Here is a 27,862-nt window from a genome sequence, read left to right as displayed (position 1 = left end):
GCAATGTTAAGCAGTGTTTTCCAAGTTGCATCATGACTAATCTCAGTACCTAATCATGATTAAACTTCTCGCGTAAAAGAACATCGAAATGTAGACAGTTTGAAATGATTGAAAATGAAGTGTTGCAGTTATTATAGCATAGTGTTAGCATTACTGCGGTATCCAGGGAACAAGATACACTATATTTATATAACAAATGTGGAGATTTGTGAGCCATGAGAGTGCATACAACAAAAGACCAAATAACTTACATCTGGAACACCGCCTTCGTGTTCTTGAGCCATGGAAAACAGTATTCCATCAAATTTATCTTCTTTCGACATTTTTCCCAATTCTTCACGAAAATATTTCCAAAAAACTGTACATAAATCTTGGAAAAAATTGAGAAAAGTCACTAACTAAAAGTAAAATCAGTAAATTCACAATCGAACACAATCATAATTTTTCACGCTATCAGTAAGTAAAACATTGTTGACTTCTAGAACCGTCCAAACCACATGGCAACGATGCTCACGCATCATGGAAAAGAACATTGTTATGTTATGGTATCGTTAGTGTTATGGTTATGGTTTATGCTTCTTTTTGAGTTTTTGAATTTTGAATTTTGATTTTTGATCATGAAAAATGTGAAAATATTAATTAAATTAAATTAAGGCATTTTTATAATGCTACGTTTTTTTCTACGGCAAAAATTTCAAAGTGCTTTTTTGCGGAAAAGTAAAATTAATTTTACTTTGCCGTAAAAAAAAGCACTTTGAAATTTTTGCCGTAGAAAAAAACGTAGCTTACGTAGCATTATAAAAACTAAAAAGGCCTTTAGCAGATTTTTTACGTAAAAAAAATCAATGTTAATTTAAAATTTAACGTTATTGCTTAATGCTTATTGCTTATGCTTGGTTGTTGGTTGGTTATGGTTTTTTCTTTTCATTTTTGCAGGTTACAGTAAGCACAGTTTTTTTTTGGTTTTTTCATTTTTTCTCGCCACTTTTTGAAAATGAAAACATTGTGAATGTGATTTTTAGCATTTTTTTCTTTCTTTCTTTTTATAGACACTAACTTAGTTTCTTGAGTTTTACTTTTTTCAAAAATGATTGAAATTAAGTTTAAAAATTACGTAAAAAAATCAATGTTAATTTATAACTCATTTCAACAATGCAGACTGAATTATCTACTGATCAGAGTTAAATGATTCAAATTTTTGAAATGAAAAAATAGGTAAAGGGAAAAATAGAAAGAAAATGAAAATAGACGAAAATTGGGTGAAACAATTGAAAAAAATTAACGAATGATTACCTACTTATTGGTTTTTGGTTAATTAATCGGTAATCCAAAAAATTACATTTTTCAAGAATTATGGATTTATGGTTCTTATTTTGTAAAAATCATTTTTGGTTAATTGGTTTTTGACTCTTTTTATTTACAAATTCTCCTAAAATACTAGGTTATTTATTGGTTATTGGTTTCGTTTATCATCATCATCCCTGATTTTTTCATTTCCTACGCCTCGATATTTTGCTTCTTGTTTGTAAAAATTTCTACACAATGACATGGCAATCATATTCTAATTCTACGTAGGGTACTTAATTCTACGAGTACCGGTTAAATACGTATATTACGCTCGTGAAGGCGCAATGACAATGACGACGGCATAGGTACCTACTTGAATCAATTTTTTGAAAGGTATATTTTTAAAAAAATTGAATATTCTTTAAATACTAATTTCATTGCTTTTTCGTTTTAATTATTAGATGGATATGAATGAAATTGAACGGAAAGTACAAAGAATAGGCCTATACATGTACTATGTAGGTACTTTTAGATCCCCCTCCGCCAGCTCATTTTAGGTAGGTAGTAATTTTGAATCATTATTATATTTTTTCTGAGGTTCGTCAGAGGAGAAATATTCCATTTTCTCCTTTCTCTGGTTGGGCCTATACTTCTCAACATAATTACGGTGGCATACAGAATCGAAACTTAAGAGTCGCGTGAGTCAAGGAATCAGGAGAAGTCGCAGTTTCCGTATACCCATTTAGAGAGCCGGCAGGATCATTTGTCATTATTGTCGATTCAGTATTAGGGAGTTGGACAAAAAAAATTGAATTGAAATACAGTATAATATGAACAGTCTCAAATGAGAAAGAGAAAGGATTTTGTAATGTTCATTTTTGTCATTTGGTGTTTGGTTTGGTTCTGTTCGCTACGAGCGTGTTATATGAGTTGCATATCACCGTTTTCTAAGGCCAAAAATATCGTAGAAGGACGAACGTAATAATTATCTTTGTTTAAATTAAAAGTCTAGTTGACGGCGAAACAGGTTAAGTAAATGAATATTTAATTTTCCACATGAGGTGTCACATTACCAAAATAAGATAATTAGAATCATTGATTCGTGCTATGCTGGAAAGAAATTGAAATTTTTATTCTAGGTACATAGGTACTTACACTCGACCATTGAATAATTATTTTTAATGATTGAAAGTACACTATACCTAATGCTGAATATTTTCTGTTTGCAAAAATTCAAGTACAAATCTGTGTGAAAAATGAACAATATCTTGTAGTCCCATCGCTATCATCCAATTGCTGAAACATGCTCGAAATTCGAAAATACGCAACAGTTCTCATTCCATACCATATCTACATATGAAAGAAGATGCCGCAATAGGAACGCAGAATGGTCTTGAAATAAAAATCACTATTCTTCTTTTTTCCCTTCCGAACTGAAAAGACACAAGTTGCTATAAGTATGAAGTGAAAACATTCAGATCACCATTGATAACTTTTTATTCTTTTAACCTCCAATAATTGATGTTTATTGAAAGTAATTATTATCCAATCAACAATAAACAGAACAATTAAGGATTCGCTCATTAATTCAAAATCAGAAATGAATATTTACTATGAAAAAAAATGAAACGTAGGTAAGACTATCAAGTAGGTACTATTGAAATTTGCAAAAAAATAAAATAAAAATAATGCATAGGTACTTATATGTACTTCCTACTTACAAAGAGTTTTTAATGTAGGTACATATGAAGATAAGTATCATATTTTCCCATACCTATTAAATAGGTTGATTAAATAGCTGTTCCTTCTTTTATTTTTTACCTTCCAAGTACGCAACATGAGTTTAACACCAAGTTCAAGTGGAAAGAGTCAGCATCCAATTTTCATATGCGATTATAATTTTAAACGCTCAATTATTACCTAGAAAGGTGCAGGTTTGATCAATTAATGAAATACAATTATGAGATGATTAATAGAAACCTTGCGACGAATCAAATATCTATTATGAGGTTTAACTGATATTCATTGGTAGCCTTCTTCTTTCCTAAGTGAAATAATTAACACCAGCTGAGCTGAAACACCAAGGTTTATTAATTTATTAAATAAACCATAACTAACAAGCATACCGCCAATCATTCATTCATTTTTACTGAAATATCTTTAACAAAATTGATTTGTAATCGAAGAAGCGAAGACTCTGTCAGTTTTATTTATTTTTGATGTGTTTTTGTTGTTTTTTCAAATGTTTTTATGGTATGTACTTATCCATTTTATTTATTTAAAAACATCAAATTTTTTTATGAGCTTGGTGATTTTTTCAATTCATTTCGAGATGATTTCCCGCAAATAAATGTGTATGCGTGTTTATATTTTGTGATACCTACCTACACTTGAAAAATATTTCATTTGACGGCCCGTCAACAGCGGATATTGAAGGTAAAACAAAATGTGGAAAAATTTTCCAATTTATACAAAAATATAAAAATTTTCTAAAAAAAAAAAAAACATTCTCATAACTTTGTATTTTTTGAGTATCCCTCCTGCAATGATCTGTTAAATTCCAAATCGGTATAACTGGATTCACTTCATGAAAGTCCACTTTTCATTTTGTATATTTGTAGGTATCTACGATATGTACTTGATGGGTAAACTGGTAATCAATCAAAGATTTCATTTATTTCCAAACGTAAGTACTTCAAGTACGCTGTCCTGTATATTTATTTGAAAATTTCAACACTTTACTTGAATAACCAGACATTTTTTAAAGATTGAATAGGCACAAGGAACGAAGGAAAAAATGTCCATATTATTTTACGTAATTTGACTCAACTTTTAGTCATACAGTTTATAATTGGCAGTCGCCAAATTTCATTTGTCAAGTAATAGGTAATTTTTTTTCGATGTCTTTGATAATTGAGAAAAAACCGTTTTAAAAATTTTCTATAACTAAGCATCGATGGTTTGAAATTCGTTCTAATATGCTTACTTACTACCTACGAGTACCTACACACGAGTAATACAAAATGCGCAGAAATATCGAGTAACCCAAGAGGTTCTTTTATAGTGGCAATAGAAAATTTCTACCGGAAAAACGGGGAATTTTTCACACTCAATTTTGAAGACTTTTGAAACGCCTTGGCCTCGCCACTCTAAACTTGTAAAATAATAACATTTCTTATACATTCTGATGATTATTCACTTTGATAAAAAGTTCTTAATTTTATATTTTGTTCACCAGTCCAGGTAAAAGTTGAAACTACTTCAACTTCTACATACTTGGAAAAATTCCATGGAAAGTATAAAATACATACGAGTAGGTATATATGTAATGTTCAAAAATGAAAATTTGTGACTATCATTTCTTTGGTCCTCACCTCAGTTACATTTTTCAGTTGTGACTACCGAAAAAAATCAGCCAATCACAAAATAATAACATCAAATATGGCTACTTCCATTTTTGGACAAGTCAAATCATCTGTCATACCACCAGTCACTTTTTTCTTTTCTGACGACCTTTTGGAGAAAACCGTGTAAGGTGGTAAATTAATGGTTCAAATGGAACTTTTTACAAGCTGTGGACTTACCTAAACGATAATTCAGTAGTTTTAGCTGAAATATCCGCTATTCTAATCTCAAAAATTTGTCTATTTCGCTAATTAATTACAGTATAGTCATATCCTCAGTCAGAACCCCAGACACATTAGTTCCGTTCGGTCGTCATATTTGTTCAGTATGGTCATATCCCCAGTCATTTTGAAAAATCTGACTGCACAAAAAAACCACATCACATTGTTTCACGCTTCCACTACACAATTTTGAAACATTTCTTGCATTGAAAAGCCCACCAATTTTCTTAATCGTGTCGTTCAAAGTTGAAATTTTGTTTACGAGCAAGATTTTGTGGCCCATTTCATTCCAATCCTATTTCTCAGCATACCTATTTTTTGATCGCGAAAATGATAATTTTGTGTACCTACCTCTACCTGCTTACAAAACGAAAATAACATAAACTGCCGGGTACCTAGTCTTGAATAATCAGTAATTGCCTATTTCAAAATTTATGAGACAGAAAAACAGGAAACATTAATTTTGTGCAAATTTGAACGAAACTGTGAAATAATAATGAATTGGTGATAATAGCAAATCACACTGTCCTTGACTTCAGTCAAAGAGTTTTGCAGTTCCGCATCAGTACCTTTTTATCTCAATAGATGAGAGTGACAATTTATAAGTCATTAAATTCAAATAAGTTGAAACCAAGGAAGGAACGAGGTAAAGACCATAATATTCTATTGAAAATACCTGGCAATTAACGAAACACTTGAAAATAAAATAACTTGATAATTAATTAAATTTTCACCTAATTTTAGATAAATAGGTACCTAGTTTTTATTTTGTTCAAATTTTTTCATTGTGCCTCATTCATGTCGGGTGAAGAATTGAAAAGTAAAATTAGGTGCTCGATCTAAGAAAAAGAAACATTTTACTGAAAAAAATAAAGAAGTTATGGGTACTGAATGGGGAGGAGAAGCAGTAAAACATTGGTATAAAATAATTTCAAAAAGTCATGATAAAAGTAAATGATATTTCAAAGCTTACATTTACCCTTTCCTCAATCATCTTAAAATTTCGAAATCTTCAAAAACTTTTAAAATCCTCTCTTTAAAGATTACCTACCTAAATTACAACTCTGAAGCGAGTGTAGGTACCTATGTAATTTATTTATTTTTACAGAAGAAAGGTTGCGAATTTCAACATAGGTACATCTACCTACTTACGTTCTTATCATTTTCAAAAGCACATGTAAAATGTACTTTTCCAGATTTTTTTGCTGTTTACTTTCGTGAATATTGTAACATTAAAAACGCAGAGATAAAGCAAGACTAATTTTTTTACGCGTCAAAGGGAGGAATTATTCAAATACCTACCTAAATAGATTTTTTTTCAATTTTGACTTTTGAGAGCTGAATTGTTTTGTGTCATTTTGAGATTCACATACCCACTATATTTAACATGCGCTTTTTCACTCAAGTAGGTATATTGAAATGAACCTTCAAAAAAAAAGGTCTAACCTTTAGTGACAAATAAACTGTAATATTCATGGATAGCTCATTACAAATTCAAAAAAATTTCGTTGACCAAGGAAATCGACTGCTGCGTAAGGATATCCCAACGATCACATTAATTTTTTTTTCGATATTTCCGAGATACAATCATTAATAAGAATTCATAACATTATGAAAGATAACGCATCATTACAACCTTGTAATAAGTCAAGTGTCCACACAGTCACTCAGTTTGTTGCCTTCATTCGTACCTATATCTAGTAATCTTCATTGAGCGTGTACCATAGTTAATAGTACCTATCCATTTAATAATATTAGGGATTGTGCGACGATTTAATTTAATAATTATTAATAATACTAATAATTTTTCAATAATATTTTCTCAACACGTACAGTGAATTGAAAGTTTTTGTTGCATAGGTGAATTTTACTTGGTACGTGAAAATTCTCTAACTTTACGTTGGACGGTTGACAAAACTTCGGCAAGCTAGTGCGTTATTTTGGGACCAGAAAATTTAGTTTTGTTTGGTATGTTTTATCGGAGAAACGTGTCTTAATAAATGCAATTTTAATGGTTATTGAAAACTGATGGTAAGTTGGTACCTATTACTTTCATTTTCTATATCTATACTTACCTAAATATTATGTACGTAGGCCTACATAAGTTGACACGTTCATTAAATTCATTTTATTTGCACGAATATTTTTTAAGTTATAAAAATGCTCCTGCGAATTCACTTAGGTATCCAAGCTATGAATTTCTTAAAAATAAAATCTTCGTTATTTTCAAAAATAATGGTGCAATTTTTCGTTTGGTACCTAATAACATTACGCTGTTATTGTAGCTGTGTGGGTCTTAAAAATTGTAATTTAAAATAGATACCTATCCGTTCTTCACTCTTGAGTACATTACCTTTTTTTTTTTTATTGCTGTGCAGGAATGATCGGCTGGTTCTGTTTATGGCAATTGTTTATCTCAATAAGTAACTATGATATGCTTGAAGCAAAACCAATGTCAAAAGCTAATCTGTCCATTCTTGAAGTACCAGCAGGCGAAACAGCTAAATTATTTTGCCCCAGTAACGACGATAATCACAGATTTCAATTTTGGCAGCTGAAAAGTAATGAAATATTGGGTCCTGGAAACAGAATAAATGAGCGCAAATACAAGTACGAAGTACTCAGCGGAACTCTTTATATTAAAGTAAAGTAATCATGGAATTTTTTAGTTTTTATGTAATTTTTTTAACATAATGTTATTTGGAGATAAGTAGGCACCTAATGAGAAAACAATATGAAGAATTCGAAATATTTCTCACTGGGTGCTGATTCATTACCAATTTTTCATCGCTATTTTTAGTCAATAGGAATGTATAAATTTTTTTTCTTGATAGGGTGTTTCGCCAGATGAACAGGGACTTTATACTTGCTATTGCAAACATTTGACCAATACAACTTTCAATGCTAAATCTGTTATGCTAGAAGTGCGAACAGACTGGCAGCAATTATGGGAAAATGACGAAGTGAGTTTTTTAAGGGACCTATTAATTCCCATTCATTTCCATTTTTTAAAACTGAAATTATATTACTTTTTTCAGGTTAATATTTTTAGAATGGGTGCTATTTTTTTTGTGGCTGCTCTTATTGTTATGGTACTGTATGTTATACATAACAACATCCGACAAAATCAACTTATGCAGTTCAAAGGTAAGCAGAAAAATCACTTGAACATAATTTTTAAAGCTAATTTTTCTACGAACGCATTTATAATAATTTCCTTTGTGAAACAAGTGAACGTACATATATCTCTTGTCGGCTGAGTAAAAATGAATAATGTAGGGGGAAAATATGCACATTTCAATTTATCGAGTTTTACTTCTTGCTTTGCTCCAAAAACCACAGTTTTTGGAAATTTTAAAAATAATTTCAGTTTTAATGGGTACCTACCAATTTTTTTTTTTTTTTTTTTATAGATTTTACGAATGAAAATGTTTTAGATGAAATATCATCTAGGAAAGCGTCATATTCATTGCCACGAAATGGTAAAAATATTGAATTGAGAGAAGGTATCGACAATCCAGCTTTAGATGTACAGTTGTCGAGAGAAACTACACCGACTTATGGATATACATCAAGAGGCGATTCCAAATTTTAAGAAGATATGACAAAATGATTAGAACAATTTATAACCTATTTAATCAGGTACCTACTTGTTTTCGGCCATGTGTTGAAATTAATACTTTAATTAAATAAAGTTTTCAAAATTTCGTCTTTTCTGTATTAATGTGGGTGCTAAATCGATTTGTTTAATTATCCTTTAATACAACTAGCAACCTGATTGGATGGAATAAAAATTGAGAATGGAGCCGAAAAAAAAATTAAACTTGCGGTTAACGCTTACGTTAGTAGCACAGGTAAGAACGTAAAATAGTGACTCAAGATACCTAAAAACCCAGAAGATAAGACAATCCGGGGATTCGGGAATTTGGCCCTTGCAAATACCATATAAAAATACAGAGAGAATAGCTTGATTAACGCGCTTTTTAAAGTTCCAATCAAGCTGACTTGGCTTTGGTTTTCTTTTCTGAACATGGTGTTCGAAGTAGAACCAAGACTTGTGGAATTAGGAAGCTCGAAAATGAAGAAGTGTAAAACTCATAAACATAGGCAATGTAATTCGTGGTACAAAATAGAATATAAATTAAAAAACAACCAACAGTATTTTTAATATAGACTAAAAAATACACAGCTCAACTTCATGTGAACATTTAGGCCAAAAAGTGGTTCAACTCGAATCGCTTAGGCACTTATGAAATTCTGTTGATATTCTATGAAATTGAACCTAGTACCTACGTTTGAAGAAAGAACTCAGTATAAGTATACGTCAACAATGTATAATTTCACGACGTAAAACATCATTACAGATGATAAATGATCACAGACATATTTTTCAGCAAGAAGAGTAGGAATGTTAAAATCAGAACAGAAATAAAAGCATGCGTAATTTTAGCCTCGAACTGTTATTAGTTTGTAATACATAAATGAAGACGCTTCTAAAAAGTCGACTTCGCTTCCAGGATAGGTGTATATATATGAAAAAAGTTACAAACGCAATCTTTGGTAGAGTATGGCTATCACGACGATTATTATCGAGAAAATGATTCCAAAAGACAAAATATATTGAAGGTGATTTTTTTTTACTTCTGTGGTCTGACTTATTGCATTTATTACACTATCACCGTTGTAAAATTCAGCCGCATCTGCAACGTAACATGTATTAGAGGTGATACTCATTCAACAGAAAATTCTATATCATGTTTCTTACCTGTTTCAACTTCCAATGATTCATATAAAATTTGCTGGTCGTTGCTAGCGGGGATATCTAGTTGTTCTTTTGCTGGTAACGTACCCAAAGTGTCTTCTCCGGGGAACAGGTAATCAGTAAAACGGACTTTTGAATGAGGCAAATACACAGATACGCGACGTGGTGGTTCGTGAATTATCTTAGATTCTAAAAATAAAAAAAAATACAGACAAGTATTCTTGACAAAGGGTACCGACAAGTATAGTACTCGTAGTAAGAAAATATCACCTTCGGCCGAAGTTGTGCTCAGATCTTCCATTAAAGAATTGCAATGCATCATTAAACGGGAATAAAGCGATCGAATAATATCTTCTTTGATGGCCTAAATTTCAACACAAATATTAGATATGTAGGTATTTGTTTTTTTTTTACAACTTTTATGCGCGTAATCATTTAGAAATTACTCTAATGGCTTCATGCACAGTGGCTTCGTTGTGTAAATATACGTCACTACACAAAGTTCCAAAACACTTCAGTTCAGCATTATAATCGCATACTTCAAATACTTCATGAGAAAATTGTTTTCCCTGAAAGTGTATCTCACAATGAAAATACTGATATTTAAATTATTTAGACAGGGAAAATTTAGCATACGCAGGGAGCATATAAATCAGCCACGATTTGACTTGGTGCTTCAGATTCAGTTGCATTTTGTACTATTCTTTCGTTAACTTTCTCTTTGATGTTTTTGATCAAATCCATTTGATTTTTGAGTTCGCCGTTTAATAATAGTATGGATTCTTTCACTGATTTGCTGACGTACTTCAAAATATCCTGCGAATGGTAATTCAACATTCATCACTTAGGATTAAGAACATATAAAACATTGACATTAATCTCTATCCGATAAAGACGCTTCATTTTACCATGATTTTTTCATGCAGAATAACATTCGAAATGGATTTCACATAGAGAGGCAATAAATGTTGAAAATCATAATAACAGCTTATACGATGCCAATCGTTGCAATTCCAAACACAATCCACAGAATCCAATTGACCACTTTGTGATGTACTGAATTGTTTGCATATGAAACTGTAAAAAATATTGAAAGAAAACCACGAATTTTTTCATTCATTAAGCTCAATATCAACACTTACTTAGTATCTTCGATGCAATTCAACACTAGTTTAGGAGTTAATTTCAGTTCTATGAAATAATATTCATTTTCTTGAACGAATTTATCAACAGCTCCAAGAATTTTTTTCAAACATGCAACAGCAGTGGAATTAGAAAACAGATTCACGTCTCCAACAAAAAATAACCCCAATATAGTCATACCACCCGGTAACATTTGTATCACCTAAAAAACATGGTATGATAATCATAATGTCATAAGAACTGATAATTAATTCCCAACAAATGATTACATTTCTCATGTGATCTATGATCCATTCTTCCTTTAAATTTTGAATCTGCTTCAAATGACAGATCTCAGTACATGAATTCTCTTTAGGTATTGGAGTTCGAGCAAGATGGACAACGAAATCATGATCACTGGAACTCTAAAACAATTAATATACCGAATACATCAGCAAATCATCGGAAAGTAAAATGAAAAATTGAGATTGAAATCTTTACCTGTCCTAATAACAAGCCCGGAGTAATTCCATCAGTTTTCAAACTTTTTAGGTAGTTTTTCAACGACTTCTCAAAGCGAACGGTTTTTTTCATATTGGATTGAAATGAATCGCTATTCAACTTTCATTGACGAAAACACGAATAAAATTGAAACAATTCACTGTGATACTGAACTAATTCTAATTAGTTTATCAATTTTCAATAATATTGCGATCTTGAAAAATTCCTATAGAAATTGAATTGATAAAAAACTGAAGGGAAATGTGACCCAACGCGAGAAAAGCTACCACCCATCCCGTCGAAAAATCATTTTTCAGATTTTTTTGAGTAGTTCAAGATCTCCTTTCTCATTTCTTCATCGATCCTACATTAATTACCTAACATATCAATTAATAATCCAACTAAACGTCGACAACTCTTTTAGATATTCGTTCAAAGTCAAACTTCAAAGAGAACCATTTTTTCGGCGATCTATCGTCGGGATGATGGCTGTTCACTCAATACCACCTATAGTAAAAGGCCTGAGCGCTGTTTTGTGACGTCATCACTAATAGATAGTATGTACTCCGATAACACTATAGAAATGAATGAAATATTAATGCACTAGAACGAAATAAATACTGAGAACATTTTATTTTGCGTTTTGAATCACATTCTGATACTTAATAATCAATTTGAGATCAAGAGGGAATGATTTGAATGGAAAAATAAGTAAATATAAGCTCATAATCAACACTGTTTTTATCATTAAAGATGAGAACTACACTCGTTTATGATCTAATTTCTAAAAGAATATCAAGAAAAACTCTGGAGGATGACAGCTGACAATGAGGAATATAGCAAAGAAGTACAACACATACAAATTATTGTAAATATTACCGAATATACGCGAACATAATCTCCAACTCAAAGACTAAGGTATACGAAACGATCACCAAACATTGCATACATGACGGAGATTTCTCTCGAAATTCTTTGCAAACATTGTATTTATGCCTGTTGAAATCCATCCTAAGTATTTTGGAATTTAAAGCTGCTTCAATTGGTTTGAGATACTGATGATTTCTAGTTTAATATCCATTATCCATCATAGCAGCTTTAGCATGGCTGGTCTAAGAAGTAGATTTGAAAATTAAAATGTATTGTAGATTTTTCTCCAACTTGATGCGATTGCATTGTTCACTAACTACTTATTTCATTACAACATCATTCCGGTACAACACACTAGTACACATTAATTTTCATTTTAATCTACAGTTTACATCACTATTCATTCAAATTACACAACACAAACGAGTCGCAAAAAATTCATTTTTGTACACAAATCAAATAAACCAACACCATCTGTAATTGAAAACATCAGTACCACATTACTAGAACACATTTTATGACAAATATTAATTGAATTTCATAATTTAATTAACTTTTTTAACGAAAGTTTTACTCAATTTCACGAATTCGCCATTTAAACATACGTTAAAATTCAAATGGTAAACACAATCGAGTCATCTACTTGTGGTGACGTCAGAGCTGATAAGGATTCAGCGCTCAGGCCTTTTACTATAGGTGGTATTGGTTCACTTGGCTAGTGCAGTGAATAATTTTGAATTTTGAAGCAATTTTTCCAGGCATGAGTTGAGGCGTGATTGAATTTTTAGAAAAAGTTTTTATTAATAAATTGAGAGATTGGACTACGATTACCGATTTACGAGTATCATTTTCATTTTAAAAATATGAAATTTTTATCCGTTTACTAGAAAAATTGAATCAAAAATTCAAAATTCATCACTTTTGTGATCTCCAAGTAACGTATAAAATCAAAAGATGTAACGCTAAATTTTCTTCAAAAACTAAAAGAAATGTTCAACTCAACTTCAAGGGAATTTTATTTTATATTCATTTTAATTTTTCAGTTCTTATGTTAATAACGTAACGGCATAATGACCATGCATGATGCACATGGCGTGAAATAATATATCGTGAATTCAGAATTTCAATGATTTCGATACGATTTGACTAGATTTGACAATCGACATATTTTTTTAAAGCAAAGTAAAAGATTATTTTCGCCCGGACAGTTTTCAAAATTCAATTTTCATTTCACTGTGAACTCAAAACAGAACACAATAATTTTCGATATCAACCCCGAAATCGTAAGAAGTCATTATTTTTTGTAAAGAAAAATCGAGTCTATTAATGCTACGTGGGTTGCCGGTGGGATATCTTGTGACTTTTTCGTTCGCTTAAAACATGCGATCACCAATAATTCATTCATTCCCAGTTTTACTTGAACAAAAAGTTGATTTATTTATGTCTCTTGCTACATCATAAATGAATTTTCAACCTCAAAATTCGAAATTGAACCAACTAGGTAGTATGCAGGTATTGGTATTAGCTTAGTAACTCATCATTTTATTACAAAATTACTTTATTATGTTTCAAGAAAAAATCAAACTTATAATCAATGAACAAATCCTAAACATAATAATATAATAGATATTTATATATATACACAATTAAAATTACTCCGTCTTAAATCTATAATAATCGGATCACTTGAATTGAATCAGCTTCATCATGGATAAAAAGGATTCTTTTAACTTATCGTGGTGTAGGTCGTAGCATTCTACAATTATTTTCCAAACAAATGTAATTTCGAATAAATCGTAACAGGGAGGGGGGGAGGAGAAGATCGTCAACAAAGTATAAAAATACCTTAACATAATAAGCTAGATCTAACATAAGGTAGGTATCGTAAAATATTGAGCAATTCATAAGTTAAACAACAACAAATTGCATTACTCCAGCTAAAACGAAGCTCGTACTTAATAAACATCTCATATTTTCGCAAAATGAAATAAATACACTAGTTAAAAAGCCAATTACAAAATAAAATTTTGAACAATGCCAAATTTTTTCGAGGATAATAGTAACAGGTTCGCACAAACGTTTTAAAAATTTTCAAGAAATTTGAAAACTTGAGAATTTTTTTCAAAAAGGAAACTTATACGGCAGAGGTTTTATGAATAGAAGTTGGTTTTATACATTTAAGCCTTGTTTCAAATTTCCTATTCGGAGAGTACTCGGGAATTCCCAGATCATTTGAAAATTTTGAAGGCGCTCTAACATAACATGGTCATCGAAACGAATTTTATACAGTTTTACGCGCATTAAAAAAATTCAAACGTGAAAGTCAATTAAAAAATGGCAGTTATACAACCGATTATCTTATGATACATATTTGGTTAAATATTATGAATATCAGTAAAATATAATTAGAAAGACTATAACCCCGCTAACTAATTTGAAAAAAAAACACGACTGCACACGTATTTGCCACATGAAAAATTACGTTCATTTAAGTATAACGAATTTTCAGAGAATGATTCTCAAATAATGTATCACCAATAATCTTCAATAATTGTAACATGAATTACTATAAATGAAATTATATTAATAATAATAACACTATCAGGAAAAATCGTAAATCTATTCAACTTATACTTTAATCACTCTATCACGAAGAAAAAATTTGTTAAAAAAGAAATGGCTGACAAATAATAATACAGAGTTTTGAATGCAATGAGATTCAAACAGTACATATTCAACTTACTTTTAAGCTCGTGAAGAATAATGATTCATCAAATTCAACAGTGAAGCGAACAATGAATAAAATTTCATTATATGTATCTAAATCGAATAGCAATATTTTTACGCTGTCGAACATCACAGAGCATTACACGAACGAATTCAATTTCATAGTTCACATACGTTAAAAAACATGCTTTGAAACACGAGAAGATACGGAGAAATACTTTTAAAATTTTTCAATAATTAATTACTTTATAAGCTCTTGCAATACTTAATTATAAATAAATAAATCAATAAATACATAATTCGAATCATCCATTACGATATACGTAGGTAATCCTCGAAAAACAGGGAAAAAATAGCAAAAGGAAAAATATATTCACAAATGAATCAATCATGTCATAAGAAATATTAAATATTTCATGAAGGTGCACTATTTCAGACTTACAATGATTCAAATTTTTCACCATGAAAGTTGTTCGGGGTTTTTCGAAGAATTCTATTACATGAAAACGGAATATAAAATTGATTTATCTACAGTTAGTAACAAAAAAGGGATTTGTAAGGAAACGAAAAACGGAAAAATTTTGAGTCAGACATGTTATTTGATGAAAACGCAAGAAAATTAATACTAATGAAAAAAATGATTTCAACTTCAAACTAAAACAATCAATAACAAGTATTAAAATTAATTTCAAGTCTAGTTTACTTAGCATAGAAAAAGATAATGATTAAGTTTTAACATATTTACACGAACGGGCGAATACAAATTACCTTTCATTTACGTCGATATGATCTGTAACTGTTAATGATTGAATTTTACAGATATATTTTTGAATATAGATCATTGAAATTAAATATATAAAAGGGTTACATAATGAATATCGTATAATTTAACACCAACTGCAAATTTGTTAGCTGTAATACAAGTGGCTAATGAAATTAAGAAAGGTCTGTAACACAGCAAAACAAACATGTATTACTCATGTGAAAAAAATGAAAGCAATGTGACATTATGCAAGAATACTTACAACTAGGTACTGCACCAGCATCAAAACGTTTATGCAATTGATCATTTGAGAACTTGACAAATGCTTCATATTGTTCCGATAATTTCATACTTAAAAATCGATCATATTCCTCTCTGATTTGATTTTCTCGTTCCGTTATCAAACGTTCACATATTAACCCTACCTAGTGCAAACATCGGGACCAAATAAAATATTGTAACCAAAATATCAGAACGAATAACAAGTTTCAGATATTTACTTGACGGAAAGTAAACAATGGTTTATCTGGAGTACTAGCTGGGAAAACAGATGAAAAAGACGTCGGCGATCCTGGAGAGTCGGATGATGTGTCAGCTGGACTAGTACCTTCCGCTAATTTTGGATTGAAATGAAGTTGTTTTTTACGGTGTAATCTGCGGATTTCTTCACGAATACCAGCGGCCATCATTTCTGCAACATCGTAATCAGAAAATCTAGATGAGTTTGGATCATCTAGACGGAAAGTATATCGTTGAAAACTGACAGGAAATAATAAGATTAAAATTAATGATACATGAGAATACGCTATACGCCGTTATAGTATGTAGTGCAAATGCATCTCAAATTCACTTGGGAGTGCATTCAACTGCACTATGCAGGCACCCAATCAAGACAATGACGTTATCAGTCTCGTATTGATAGTTTTTTCTTACGTCAAGAAAGTGATCATAATTCATAATACATGAAATACCATTTATCGATACGGCACAATCCGTCGTAAATTTAAATGTAGTAATGATAATGAATTGGTCAACAGAGGCAGTTTACTCACCGGGTGACATTTTGGGGCACACTCCAGAAAAAACCGAATTGCTGTGTTCGTTTCTCGAACTTGGAGGCGAACTCGATGGAGATATAACCATAGGGGCACATCTTTGTCGTTTAGTGGGATTAACATGGGTATGCACTGGATCAAAATCAAGCGAACGTTTCAAAGTTGCACACGCCATTTCTAACAATTGAATTTGTACACCGTGACACAACTAATTTCACAAACCAATATTGAATCCACTTTCTAGCTGATGAATGGAATAAGTATCTCCTTGAATTAAAAGTATCTGTATAAATAAAATCTCTTAGAAATATGCGTTTCACAACGATACTCGTTCAACTAAACAAATCAAAATGGCTTCTTCGTAGAATTAAACCGTCAAACCAATTGGTTCTTTTCTTTTCGCTTTTGTTGCACCCACCCAGGAACGAAGAGGAAAATAAAATCCAACTCAACAACATGGTTCCTACAGTGTTGCTCATGCTCATAAAAAATAAAAAATAAAACAAGAGGGAATTCGAGCATAAAGAAATTTCGGCGATAAGAATTTTTATAGTATTATATTTTTTTTGCATATGTATTGTTCTGGGAAATTTAATAAAAATGAAATTCTCAAGGACCTCAAGGTATTCCTTACAACTTACAAGTTTCAAAATTGGATTACATTTTCGAATTTTGATTTTAGATAATGTTTTGAGAGATCAATTTTCCGTCATTTTCTCTTATGTACACTGCTTTTTGAAACTTGCTAACTAACTTGTTTGCTTTGTTTATATTTTAAGGTAAGGGGATAATGAATCTGACCATTCATATCATTATTCACTGCTTGATTTAAAGTTCAAAGTTCAAATTAGATTCGTTCATTAAAAAAATCTTGACAAATGATTGTCGTGAAAAAAGAAACATTGAAATACTTGAGAAATTTTTTTGTTTTTAATTTTTTTTGATAAAATTTCGTGTGATAAAAAATATGTATTCCAGTTATAAGTAATTCCAGTTTTTACTTTCGACATTGCGAGTGAATGATTCACAGTATTGTTCTTAATATTTAACGATTAATCATGAATACTGTGAGTAGATTGAATTTAGGAAGACCATTAAAACCTTTTATTTATGAATGCGTTCTGGTTGTAAAAGATGCACCTAAGGTAAGTTCACGAGCTTTTCCCACAGCAGAGTAGAGTTTTCTATTGTTTAATCATGTTGATTTCAGGAAGAAGTTGCCACCGCTCTCAAACGATGTGCCCAAGGTGTTTTTAAACGAGGCGGTTTCTTGCGGAATTTATATTTTTTAGGCTTACAAAAAACACCATATCGATTTTCCAAAAACAAAGTACCACATTGGTCAGGAAAGTGAGTACATGAATTTCGATTTCCTACTTTTATTCATTTCAAACGATAAATTTTATAGCGTAATTCTCTTCACAGTTTCTTCCTTTATGAACTTCATATGCCCAAAGCATTGATACCTGACTTATATAATGAATATACTCGAGATGTTGATGTAATAAAACATACATTTCTTCCAAAGGAGGAGGCGGAGATAGATTTTGAAAATTGTACTTTCGAAGATGAAATGAAACCTGTACCCTATAGGTACAATTTCAATTTTCGCATTTATGGCCGAATAGTTTTTGCTTGAATTCTATTTCCGTATTTTATTCATTTTTCAGACCTCAAGTTGTTGAGCTGGTTGAAAAGGCGCAAGCATTCACCCGAAGAATGACGAGAAGACGTGTCAAACTCAATTTGACTGCTGATTATTATCCGTTCCAGCGATAATATTTTGTTAGTTTTTTTAAAAATAAGTATTTATCTAGTTGTTATGATTTAAACAAATACAGATGTAAATATCTAATTTTTTTCATTATCATACTAGCCAATCGAAAAAAAACCATGAAATTAAAAAAACTTTAATGAAAAACTTGAGTACAAAAACTTTCATAGGAAATGATTATTTCTTCTTTTTCTTCGCTTTTCCTTGCAAAGGTGCGGGTGTTTTGAATACAACTCTGAAATTGAAAAAAAAAACACAAATCGACATTTTTACACCACTACAGGAGAATAAGTCTAAATTAATGGTTATATTGTTATACGTACTCGCAAGTAGTACATATCGGAGTAAATTTGCAGAAAACTACAAAAAAAACACGGAAAACACATGAAAATAGAATAAATTAATACACACTACATTAATGTATCAAATTTGATTTCCTTACTAGACAAACAAACGGAACACACGTATCCAATATCTATCAATTCTCTGTGACAGAAACATAACGGACGATAATCAACACGACCCGGCGGTGGTACGACTAACTTTTTGCGAATCGCAGGATCGGGTAAAAAAATCCACTGAAATGGAAAAATATTCAATAATAATTCATTCAATTTGGCCCAAAGGTACATTTCATTTTCATCTTCGTCTTCGTACCAATAAGTATTGCAATAAAGCTGCTAGATTAGGCACTTTGAAAAATACGCCATCCGTGATATCGCACGCTTGTTGCAATAAGGCAATATCATGTTCTAAGCTACAAACATCTATCGTTACGTTCTACAAGCAAAGAAAAAAAAAACAATTCAAAAGAGAACACACATTTTAAAAAGATATAACGTATCCCTGCGCAACCATACTTGTTTTTGAGCAGTAAATATAATATTCATAAAACGAACATATTTGTCACATTCGTTATCACTTCCGGTAATTATGAGAATTCTCGAGCTAAATGAGTCGGCAACTTCTGCTTCTCTTTCTAATCTGAAAACAAAACATTCAAAAATAGAGGCAACGGCATAAACCAAGTAATCTGGATTTACTAATTTGTTTTTACCGAGCAATATAACATAATGATTTCGCACAAGCGGCACCAATCAAGGTTTCGGTATTGACAATCTCCTTTTTAGCATTTTGAGCGATAAATTTTGAAACGTTCACTCGTAACGCATGTTCAACTTGTGAGAATATTTCACACTGACCGCTAGTTTGGCGGAGAGCATTAAAACTGAGATTCTCATCCGGATACACGAATTGACTGCAAAAGTTATATTTTGCGTTGAGTCAACATTTCAGAAACATCCGAAACCATAGAAGAAACTAATCATACCAATCAAAAGTATCCGCGATGATTACTGCGAGTTTATTCGACGGTTTCAACATCATATGACAGTTGACAAATACTGTCACAGCATCCAGGTAATCAGGAAATCGCATTTTACTTTTGCAGAATACATCGTGTGTTAGGCTTGTGTCTAGAATAACAACAAGCACACTCTTTTCGTTCTCTGTAAATTGAATCATAATTGAGTGAAATGAAATTAGATTTTTAACCAAGGAAAGTGAATTACAAAAGTCTACCCATAGCAATCCAGAGATTCAACGTTGGTGAAATAATTCTTGTGAAAACATCTTCAACCAGCCAGGTCAACGAAATACCATTCTCAAGTTCGGAAAGAGGTCTGAAATTTTAAACCAGGAACGAGTTGATGAAGAAACTATGAAATGTGAAGAATAATATACTTGAAAAATAATTTTAATTCTTGTCGTTCATCAGTTTCTTCATTATTTCTGATCCGACCGCCACCGCCACTTGAGTAAAACAAAATGATAAGAATTTTTATCATTTGTCATTTTTGTGAGTCATTTGATTTCAAATTTGACTCACGTTTCTCACGTAGTCACGTTTAAAAAATTGCTCAACATTTAGTTTGTGATTTCCCTTTTTTTTCCAAAAAAAATGTTTTCATTTTTTTGATAACAGTTTTATCATCAAAAATACCTGCATAAAAAATGCTGCATTAAAAAATATTAGATATTTCATGTCGGTATCTGGAGGATTGTTAATTAATTATCTGTTGAAGTATTGGAGCTATTGAAGTTCATTTAGTATTTAGCTGCTGAAAGTAAGTAAAATATGATCCGATAGCATATGTGAAACATTTTATTTTTAATTTACAGTATGTCAAACATCAAATTTTAACTAAAATTGAGATAGATTTCCGCGAGAATGTTTATCAAGCAAATGAGAGAAGTTATTCTTCAACCATCCACTAGCATAACTCCCTTCATATTCGAACCATTGCGAGGGTATAAAACTATTCCTAATTGTTTCAATATCTGGAAAAAATTTCTTTATTCTTTCATTATTGAAATATTCGGTCAAGTATTTCATCAAAGTGTTTCTTTCATTTAATGACTGCTCCTTGGTTTCTTGCGTTTGAAAATCAGACATCATCTGCGATAAAGTTTTCTTTACAAACTTTAGTACGAAGTTCTCATTCGTCGAATTTTGAGACACATACGTTGAAATCCTCTCCACTAGGAAGTCCCTTACAGTGTTTCTAAAAGTATTATAATCGCTATTTACAGCAAGAAATTCTTTATTTTTTGGATATATGTTTATCCTGTCGTTCCAAATTTGTTCAATAATGGATGAAAACTTATTTCGATTAAAATACTTGGTAACCTTGTCGAATAAATGAGTATTATTATGATCGGCTTCGATGTCACCTAGTGCTTTTTGTAATGCATGAGAATGTATCTCCGATATTGTTTCGTTCTCTGCAACTTTTCGAGGCTCAGTTTTAGAGAAGTACTTATTGATAAATCGTGACAAAACATTACTATTACTTGTGGCCACTTGAGTACAATTTTCAAAATCTACCATCTCATTACAGTCAATAATCGTTCCATTTAATACATCTGGTGATTTGGATTTAGTGAAGTATTGGTTTAGTCGTTTCCACAGCGTGTGTCTGTTGGTTGAATTATCTGAAGCTAGAATTTTCCCAGTGTCGTCTTCTTTGCGATTCCCCAATCCAGTATTATATGATGAGTGATCGTCCGCTTTGTTCAACAAATGAAGATTGGTGCCAATATTAAAAGTTGTACCGAGATAACGATCGTAAACGTTATTTGTATTTTCGCGATGATTCTGGTGAGCTAAAACTCCATCTCCATTGTAACTATTTCCGCTGGCATATCTCACTCCTATACCGATATTACCAGTGATAGCGAGACCGTGAGTATTCAGTCTATTTAGAAAAGATGAACTGAACCCGGGTTGTTTATTTTGAAATAAATTGGGTACCTGGCGAGAATTTCTGTTGAATGGTAAAGTGCTATTTGTTCTTAAATAATTTGATTCCTTGTTTTGTGTATGTATGTTTTCATTTCTTGTGTTGTCATAGTGAAAATTAGTATTATTCCTTGATACAACTTGTTTTGTTTCAGGTAATAATTCAGCGTTAATTACTGCTTGCAGAAGTACCACCTGCGAAAAATATTGTATTGAGATTAGCTATACAGCAAGATTACTCGTTTCCTCATTCTTATTTCAATAAGGTGAGAGAGTTCAAGAGTTGTTTATTTTATTTTTAAACGTTGGATCTAAGTTACTTATTAACTGCGATAAAAGTTCATTTTTTTCGTTTGCATTTAACGTCGTCATAATAAGAACTAACAACTCAATATGACGCATTAGAACAAATCAAATTCGAATATTTGTCGTCACATTGAGAGAAAGAATAGTTGAACTGGTTTGTGAAATTTGGAACATAAATTCGATAACTTATTAGAAAAAACAATGCTTTACTTGCAAAGTCACCATTTGATGAAAAATTTCGAAAATGTGAACGTTAAATCTGAGTTATAAACTATTTTTATCGAGCTTATAATTTTTACGAATATGAGTAGAAAAGAACCTCCAACGATAATATGGTAAAATCTTCACCCACTCCAAATTTAACGAAACTTGCCCAAAAAGTTAGTTCCATTGTGAAAACATCTCTAAAAATCTTCGAGTCAACTCTCCCACGCCAACCTGAGTAATGTGACTCTACGTGCTAAAAATGTAATATTTTTCATCTCTGAAATGTATAGTCTGAATCTGAAAATTGTGAAATCTTCACTGAAAAGTCACGAGGTAGGTGCGTGCGTACTTATGTGGAATTTTTTTGAATTTTTTTCTTGCATATTTACTATTTAGGTGTTTATTGGTGGGAGGAGAGAGAAGTGGCAGAAATTCTAAAAAAAATCATTTAAAAAATGGAGTGGGGCTTTTGCGGGGTATTTACAAAAATAATTTAGTTATATCCTAAGGTACGAGTATAAGCATAAGTATAACATATATTTTTTTAGAACCCAAAAATCAATGCAACATGCGTAAAAAAATTCAAAACGTGTAAAAAATACGTTTTTTTGCCGTGCATGTTTAAGCCTTTAATAAGTCAATGCTTTTTAAAAAGAATTTAAATTAAAACTCAAACATTCATTTAAATTTAATATGTAATATGTAAGTATTGAAAAAAACGTAAACAAGTGACTTACTTGGAAAAACAGATTTGCTAGAAATTCTATGAACATTTTGCGATAATAGCCACCATGCGAACCATCAAATGTCCTATGCATTGTTCATACCGGGATATTTATAGTAAAACGTAAATTTTTTCTATTCATCGAGCCACCCACAGTATTAAAAAGCTGTCACCGTCGTGTAAATATACGATTCTGCTGGTAGCTCATTGAGTAATAATTACGATTTGGAATTGCCGATATAGGTGCATTTTATAATGGTTTTTTGACAAGACATAAATCTTCATTGCTTCATAACTCGACGTTTGTGTGCTAATTTTTTCCAAATTGACCGAATATTTTCATTCTTTAGTTCAAGGTTGGTCTAACAATACTTTTTCCTGTTGCAGTTACCGATTTAATGGTGGAAGTGATGAATGACGTTGATAATTCAGAAGTGAAGCTTAAATCGGATGATAACTCAGAAGCCGAAGATGACAGCTCATCGGCATCGACCGACGAAATTGAACCAAAACTGAAATACGAACGGCTCAGTAACGATATACAGGAGATCTTGCAAAAGGATTCAGTCAGCTGCGTAGCTTTCCATCCAAAAATCATTTGCATCGGTACACGATGGGGACTGGTGCATGTATTAGACCATCAAGGCAATATAATTCACAACGAGCATCTGAAAACACACACTGTCGCTGTGAACCAAATCAGTATGGATGCAAAAGGCGAATTTATTGCTACGTGTTCGGATGATGGTAAAGCTTACGTATATGGTTTATACACCACCGATAACGGACAAGAAATCAGTCTTGGCAGATGTATCAAATCTATAGCCATTGATCCGCTTTATTATAAATCAGGTATTAATAAACGTTTCGTTAGCGGAGATGATAGACTTATCTTACACGAAAAAACATTCCTATCTCGAGTGAAATCTACAATACTTTACGAAGCCGCTGGTAGAGTGCAGAATATCAAATGGCACAATAGATTCATAGCTTGGGCATCGGACGAAGGAGTCCGAGTATACGATATTGTTGACCGTGTGTCGTTAGCTTTAATAAAATGGAATCGTGTAGAAGACGTTATACCGGAGAATTACCGATGCAGCTTGATGTGGAAAAACAGCGTCACTTTGCTGGCTGGTTGGGTAGATACGGTACGAGTTTGCAGAATTGAAAAGCGTAATTCCGTTATCAAAGATATTCCCGAATTCAACGTTGCTTTGATGGCTACTATCAAACTAGAATATTTCATATCTGGTATTTGTCCATTGGATACCGCTCAACTGGTTGTGCTGGCGTACGAAAAATTAAAAGATGAAAACGGCAAATCTTTACGTCCTTTGATGTACATGGTTCAAGCTGATAATTCCACCTCTAGATATGTCGAAGTGTACACTGATAATTTAACTCTGCGAGGATATCAAGATTACACTTGCAACGATTACCATCTAGATTGCCTGCTTGATGAAAATCGATACATCATCGCCGGTCCCAAAGACGTTATAATCGCCAGCGTTTATGATTTTGACGATAGAATCGAATGGTTAGTCGCTCATAATAAGTACGAAGAAGCAATGGATCTAGTCATGAATAAGAATCGATATTTACAAAGAAATACTCCATTATTGGTCGGCAAAAAATACGTCGATCATTTAATTAATCTTAAAGACTTTGCTAAAGCTGCCGAACTATGTTCCAAGATCTTTGGAAAAGATCGAGATCTATGGGAAAAAGAAGTATTTCGATTTGCTCGCAGCCATCAACTACGCACTATCAGCAAATACCTGCCCATCGATCCTAAGCATAAACTTCAACCTCAGTACTACGAAATGGTCTTGTATGAATTTTTGAAAATGGAACCGGAAAATTTTTTGAAAATTTTGAAAGAATGGCCACCAAAATTATACAATATTCACGCCGTTATTAACGCGGTTCTCGAACGAGTGGTCAACGATTCGAATTATAAACAAACTTTACTGGAAGCTTTAGCCATTCTTTATACGCATTCCGAACAATACGACAAAGCGCTTAATATGTATTTAAAGCTAAAACATAAAGACGTCTTCCAGCTTATCCATAAGCATAATTTATACGACAGTGTGCACGGTGATATCGAAAATCTCATGGATTTAGATACCCAACAAGCAATATCATTATTCCTAGGAAACAACAGTATAACTACGGATCATGTCGTGTCGCGTTTGGCTGGTAATGCCGAATACTTATATTTATATTTGGATGCTTTAGATACTAAAGACCATAAATCCGTCGGTGGCAAGTACCACGATCAATTAGTCAAACTATACGCTAAATTCGCTCCTCAAAAATTGTTGCCGTTGTTACGTCGTAGTGATTCGTATCCTATTCAGGAAGCGCTTCGTATTTGCAGAGAACGAAATCTTTACCCTGAAATGGTTTATCTTCTGGGACGCATTGGAAACACAAAGGAAGCTTTGAAAATATTAATCAACAAAATCGGTGACATGGAACAAGCCATATCATTTTGTAAAGAGCACAGCGATCCTGATCTATGGGAAGAATTAGTCGATCATTCTTTATCAAAACCTGAATTCATTACCTATCTTTTACAAAAAATAGGTTCTTACATCGATCCGAGAATCTTGGTCAAACGTATAGATAATAAAATGAAGATACCGGGTTTAAAAAATGCTTTAGTCAAAATGCTACGTGATTACAACCTTCAAGTATCCGTTCAAGAAGGTTGTAAAAATATCGTCGTATCTGATTGTTTCGATTTACACTATCGTTTGGTGAAAATGCAGCAACGAGGTATCTCCGTCGATGATGATTTATTCTGCAGTGTTTGTCATCAAAAAGTAATCATTAGAAATAGCTCGGTCGAGAAAAACGTTTTAATTTTTTATTGCAGGCATTCTTTTCACGAAGAATGTTTACCTTCGATCGGTACCATGGAAAAATGTATCATTTGTTGTTCGCAAAAAAGTACGTAATAATAAATTATGATGCTAATAGCGATTTCAGTACCTAGTACCCATTACCTATATTATGTATATGTATCATGTCGTGTAATATTTTTGCTTTAATTTCAACTTCACATTGATGTCGTTATGTCGTCGATTGTCTGGATATCTACGTATTTGTATATCTTCGAGATTACTAGTCAGGTATTATAGTTTGTTTTCGGGCGAAAAAAGATTACGGATGTCGGAAATGAATGAATGATGTACTTATACGACTAAAAAGTATAATAACAAACAAAGAAACAAGAAACTCGATCCTTGTTGAATAATGAAAATATTTACTACCTACTTTTGGGTCTTATTTTGGAATCAACCAACACAGTGCTTATATATTAGCTCGTTTTAAAACTTTTACTCGAATTAAATTTGTCTCAACATTCATGAATAAAAGAAATACAAGAGGAAACGTTTTGCAACAATAAAAGAATTTTCTTCTGGATTGACTTCGAGCGTAAGTTCGTCCGTCGCAAAATGTTTTCTAACATTTTAAAAATGTGCTTATTAGTGTGCTTTTATAATTTGTAACGCATAAGTAGATCATTTTTTTCTTGGTTGATACAGTTTTGAAATACCTGCCCCTTGTATAGTTAGTAAAAATAACTGACGACATGTAAAACAAACTGTGATATTTTATATTTTTGTTTTTCGCGATTTTGTTATTTTTTTTTATCGCATTCAAGTGCTATTTCGTGCGCGAAATTTGAATATTTTTCGTAAATATAATATTATCTCAAGGGGATTACGTTTTGTACGTTCTTTATTCGCTTATACGAGAAATATTTTATATTTTAGATATCGTTATACATATACAATATACAATATGTTTTCACGAGTATTTCACTAAAACACCCTCTAAATTTTTAATACTCCAGGTTCTTCCTTCAGAAAATCATCTCTAATACATTTTATGCGGTACCTACTTGCTGTTAAGTTTCATATCTTAAGGTTACCAAATGCGTTTTTTGCTCTAAATTATAAAAAAAAAATGAAACAAGTATAGGTTAAAAATTGAATATTTTTTGTTTTAATTTACCTATGTAGGTATAGGTATATTGTAATGATTTAACGGTGATTTTATTTGTGAGATTTTGTATTCAATTGTTTCAAAGTGCCATTGTATACCGATTGAAATGATGCCTACGTAGACCTAAATGGCAGCATTTTACTTTAAGTGATTTATGCGTACTGTAATAATTGTTGATTTTACTAGAACTTTGTGATTTGCGAGATGTCCTATGATTCTCAGCGATAAAATCTGTTTAAAGTTTTTATTTAATTACTATGCAAATACATTTTATTTTTTATGCTTTTTGAATAGGCTTATAAAATTATTGTGATTCAACTTATTAAAAAATTAACCATAACCTGCAAACTTATTTCATTTCAGCAATACGAATAAAACATTTGAAATAGGTATTATTTTTCACGTGTTTGCTGTTGCCCTGGAATTAATTTCATGAGAGATCGTATCCTGATAAGCAACATAAAACAAAGACGAATTGAAAAAAAAATGGTCACCAGCACATCAAATTTTGAAGTGTTGTTTATTGTACATACCAAACATTTTTGGCGAATGTTAATCAATTTGTTGCATGGCGGAAAAAATCAAGTTTGTATTAAATTTGGGATTTCCTCATCTGCTGTAAGTACATAATGTATTTTAGTGCTATACTTAAAATTGTTTATAACATCGTAAATTTTTATTCGTTTTGTTTCTCTGTGTCATACTTATGTAAGTACTTGAAATTTAAAAACGTATTCTACTCTACTTAATATCTACTGCATTTGCTATTTACATTCGTTACGAACATTTTTTTTGTCAGCGTTGAAAACCAATA

The 27,862-nt window shown here is 31.7% G+C and overlaps 7 protein-coding genes across 10 annotated transcripts in view; 3 read left to right on the top strand and 4 right to left on the bottom strand.

Annotated features, from left to right (window-relative positions):
- Window positions 1-445, bottom strand: part of nudC (nuclear distribution C, dynein complex regulator) — a 69,095-nt gene extending 68,650 nt beyond the window's left edge. The window contains exon 1 of the mRNA XM_065345518.1: window positions 252-445. Within this exon, the coding sequence (XP_065201590.1) occupies window positions 252-323 (72 nt within the window). The 5' untranslated portion in view covers window positions 324-445. The remainder of the gene's footprint in view (window positions 1-251) is intronic.
- A 3,017-nt stretch (window positions 446-3,462) lies between these two features.
- Window positions 3,463-8,620, top strand: LOC135832328 (uncharacterized). 2 transcript variants are annotated; one of them, XM_065345505.1, is made up of 6 exons: window positions 3,463-3,540; window positions 6,774-6,944; window positions 7,292-7,557; window positions 7,748-7,876; window positions 7,952-8,060; window positions 8,327-8,620. In XM_065345505.1, exons 3-6 carry the CDS (start codon window positions 7,294-7,296, stop codon window positions 8,506-8,508), a joined length of 684 nt encoding a protein of 227 aa, XP_065201577.1. In that variant the 5' UTR covers window positions 3,463-3,540; window positions 6,774-6,944; window positions 7,292-7,293; the 3' UTR covers window positions 8,509-8,620. The 2 variants fall into 2 exon arrangements, with proteins under 2 accessions (XP_065201577.1, XP_065201576.1); XM_065345504.1 differs by lacking the exon at window positions 3,463-3,540 and having other exon boundaries at window positions 6,597-6,944.
- A 388-nt stretch (window positions 8,621-9,008) lies between these two features.
- LOC135832326 (protein odr-4 homolog) lies at window positions 9,009-11,440 on the bottom strand. The gene is made up of 9 exons (XM_065345502.1): window positions 11,299-11,440; window positions 11,088-11,222; window positions 10,818-11,020; window positions 10,584-10,752; window positions 10,312-10,491; window positions 10,122-10,244; window positions 9,946-10,039; window positions 9,679-9,864; window positions 9,009-9,613 (listed from the first exon to the last, which is right to left on the bottom strand). Exons 1-9 carry the CDS (start codon window positions 11,389-11,391, stop codon window positions 9,456-9,458), a joined length of 1,341 nt encoding a protein of 446 aa, XP_065201574.1. The 5' UTR covers window positions 11,392-11,440; the 3' UTR covers window positions 9,009-9,455.
- A 2,268-nt stretch (window positions 11,441-13,708) lies between these two features.
- On the bottom strand, window positions 13,709-17,128 carry akirin. 2 transcript variants are annotated; one of them, XM_065345506.1, is made up of 4 exons: window positions 16,711-17,128; window positions 16,159-16,391; window positions 15,921-16,083; window positions 13,709-15,842 (listed from the first exon to the last, which is right to left on the bottom strand). In XM_065345506.1, the coding sequence occupies exons 1-4, from the start codon at window positions 16,886-16,888 to the stop codon at window positions 15,832-15,834; spliced, it is 585 nt and encodes a 194-aa protein (XP_065201578.1). In that variant the 5' UTR covers window positions 16,889-17,128; the 3' UTR covers window positions 13,709-15,831. The 2 variants fall into 2 exon arrangements, with proteins under 2 accessions (XP_065201578.1, XP_065201579.1); XM_065345507.1 differs by having other exon boundaries at window positions 16,159-16,349; window positions 16,711-17,126.
- Window positions 17,129-17,612: 484 nt separating this feature from the next.
- On the top strand, window positions 17,613-18,568 carry LOC135832331 (small ribosomal subunit protein bS6m-like). Its single transcript, XM_065345508.1, has 4 exons — window positions 17,613-17,858; window positions 17,924-18,063; window positions 18,139-18,306; window positions 18,384-18,568. Exons 1-4 carry the CDS (start codon window positions 17,772-17,774, stop codon window positions 18,490-18,492), a joined length of 504 nt encoding a protein of 167 aa, XP_065201580.1. The 5' UTR covers window positions 17,613-17,771; the 3' UTR covers window positions 18,493-18,568.
- Window positions 18,569-18,607: 39 nt separating this feature from the next.
- Tfb4 (transcription factor B4) lies at window positions 18,608-20,323 on the bottom strand. Its single transcript, XM_065345503.1, has 8 exons — window positions 20,069-20,323; window positions 19,818-19,995; window positions 19,545-19,745; window positions 19,348-19,471; window positions 19,145-19,267; window positions 18,930-19,065; window positions 18,811-18,847; window positions 18,608-18,722 (listed from the first exon to the last, which is right to left on the bottom strand). Exons 1-8 carry the CDS (start codon window positions 20,070-20,072, stop codon window positions 18,665-18,667), a joined length of 861 nt encoding a protein of 286 aa, XP_065201575.1. The 5' UTR covers window positions 20,073-20,323; the 3' UTR covers window positions 18,608-18,664.
- A 118-nt stretch (window positions 20,324-20,441) lies between these two features.
- On the top strand, window positions 20,442-27,388 carry lt (vacuolar protein sorting-associated protein light). Of its 2 annotated transcripts, XM_065345501.1 has the most exons (4): window positions 20,442-20,613; window positions 21,388-21,647; window positions 21,944-22,054; window positions 23,413-27,388. In XM_065345501.1, exon 4 carries the CDS (start codon window positions 23,424-23,426, stop codon window positions 25,992-25,994), a length of 2,571 nt encoding a protein of 856 aa, XP_065201573.1. In that variant the 5' UTR covers window positions 20,442-20,613; window positions 21,388-21,647; window positions 21,944-22,054; window positions 23,413-23,423; the 3' UTR covers window positions 25,995-27,388. The 2 variants fall into 2 exon arrangements, with proteins under 2 accessions (XP_065201573.1, XP_065201572.1); XM_065345500.1 differs by lacking the exon at window positions 21,388-21,647.
- The last annotated feature ends 474 nt before the right edge of the window (window positions 27,389-27,862 follow it).

Source organism: Planococcus citri, chromosome 1 (genome assembly GCF_950023065.1).
Source record: "Planococcus citri chromosome 1, ihPlaCitr1.1, whole genome shotgun sequence".
NCBI lineage: Eukaryota > Metazoa > Arthropoda > Insecta > Hemiptera > Pseudococcidae > Planococcus > Planococcus citri.
The sequence above is the reverse complement of the archived record's forward strand: the minus strand, read 5'-3'. Positions and strand labels throughout refer to the sequence as shown.

Bases quoted from the DNA above. Each gene is read 5' to 3' on its own strand.
- LOC135832328 (XM_065345505.1), top strand. From the start codon at position 7,294: ATGATCGGCTGGTTCTGTTTATGGCAATTGTTTATCTCAATAAGTAAC. The intron at 7,558-7,747 runs GTAAAGTAATCA...TTTTCTTGATAG, and splicing joins GCGGAACTCTTTATATTAAA to GGTGTTTCGCCAGATGAACA. The intron at 8,061-8,326 runs GTAAGCAGAAAA...TTTTTTTTATAG, and splicing joins TCAACTTATGCAGTTCAAAG to ATTTTACGAATGAAAATGTT.
- LOC135832326 (XM_065345502.1), bottom strand. From the start codon at position 11,391: ATGAAAAAAACCGTTCGCTTTGAGAAGTCGTTGAAAAACTACCTAAAA. The intron at 10,492-10,583 runs GTAAAATGAAGC...TACCATTCGCAG, and splicing joins TTCTGCATGAAAAAATCATG to GATATTTTGAAGTACGTCAG. The intron at 9,865-9,945 runs GTGATATTTTCT...TTTTATTTTTAG, and splicing joins GAGCACAACTTCGGCCGAAG to AATCTAAGATAATTCACGAA.
- akirin (XM_065345506.1), bottom strand. From the start codon at position 16,888: ATGGCGTGTGCAACTTTGAAACGTTCGCTTGATTTTGATCCAGTGCAT. The intron at 16,392-16,710 runs GTGAGTAAACTG...CTTTCCGTCTAG, and splicing joins GTGCCCCAAAATGTCACCCG to ATGATCCAAACTCATCTAGA. The intron at 16,084-16,158 runs GTAAATATCTGA...TGTTTGCACTAG, and splicing joins CATTGTTTACTTTCCGTCAA to GTAGGGTTAATATGTGAACG.
- LOC135832331 (XM_065345508.1), top strand. From the start codon at position 17,772: ATGAATACTGTGAGTAGATTGAATTTAGGAAGACCATTAAAACCTTTT. The intron at 17,859-17,923 runs GTAAGTTCACGA...TGTTGATTTCAG, and splicing joins TTGTAAAAGATGCACCTAAG to GAAGAAGTTGCCACCGCTCT. The intron at 18,307-18,383 runs GTACAATTTCAA...TTCATTTTTCAG, and splicing joins ATGAAACCTGTACCCTATAG to ACCTCAAGTTGTTGAGCTGG.
- Tfb4 (XM_065345503.1), bottom strand. The intron at 19,746-19,817 runs GTATGATTAGTT...TAACTTTTGCAG, and splicing joins ATCGCGGATACTTTTGATTG to TCAATTCGTGTATCCGGATG. The intron at 18,723-18,810 runs GTACGTATAACA...TTTCAATTTCAG, and splicing joins CCGATATGTACTACTTGCGA to AGTTGTATTCAAAACACCCG.
- lt (XM_065345500.1), top strand. From the start codon at position 23,424: ATGGTGGAAGTGATGAATGACGTTGATAATTCAGAAGTGAAGCTTAAA.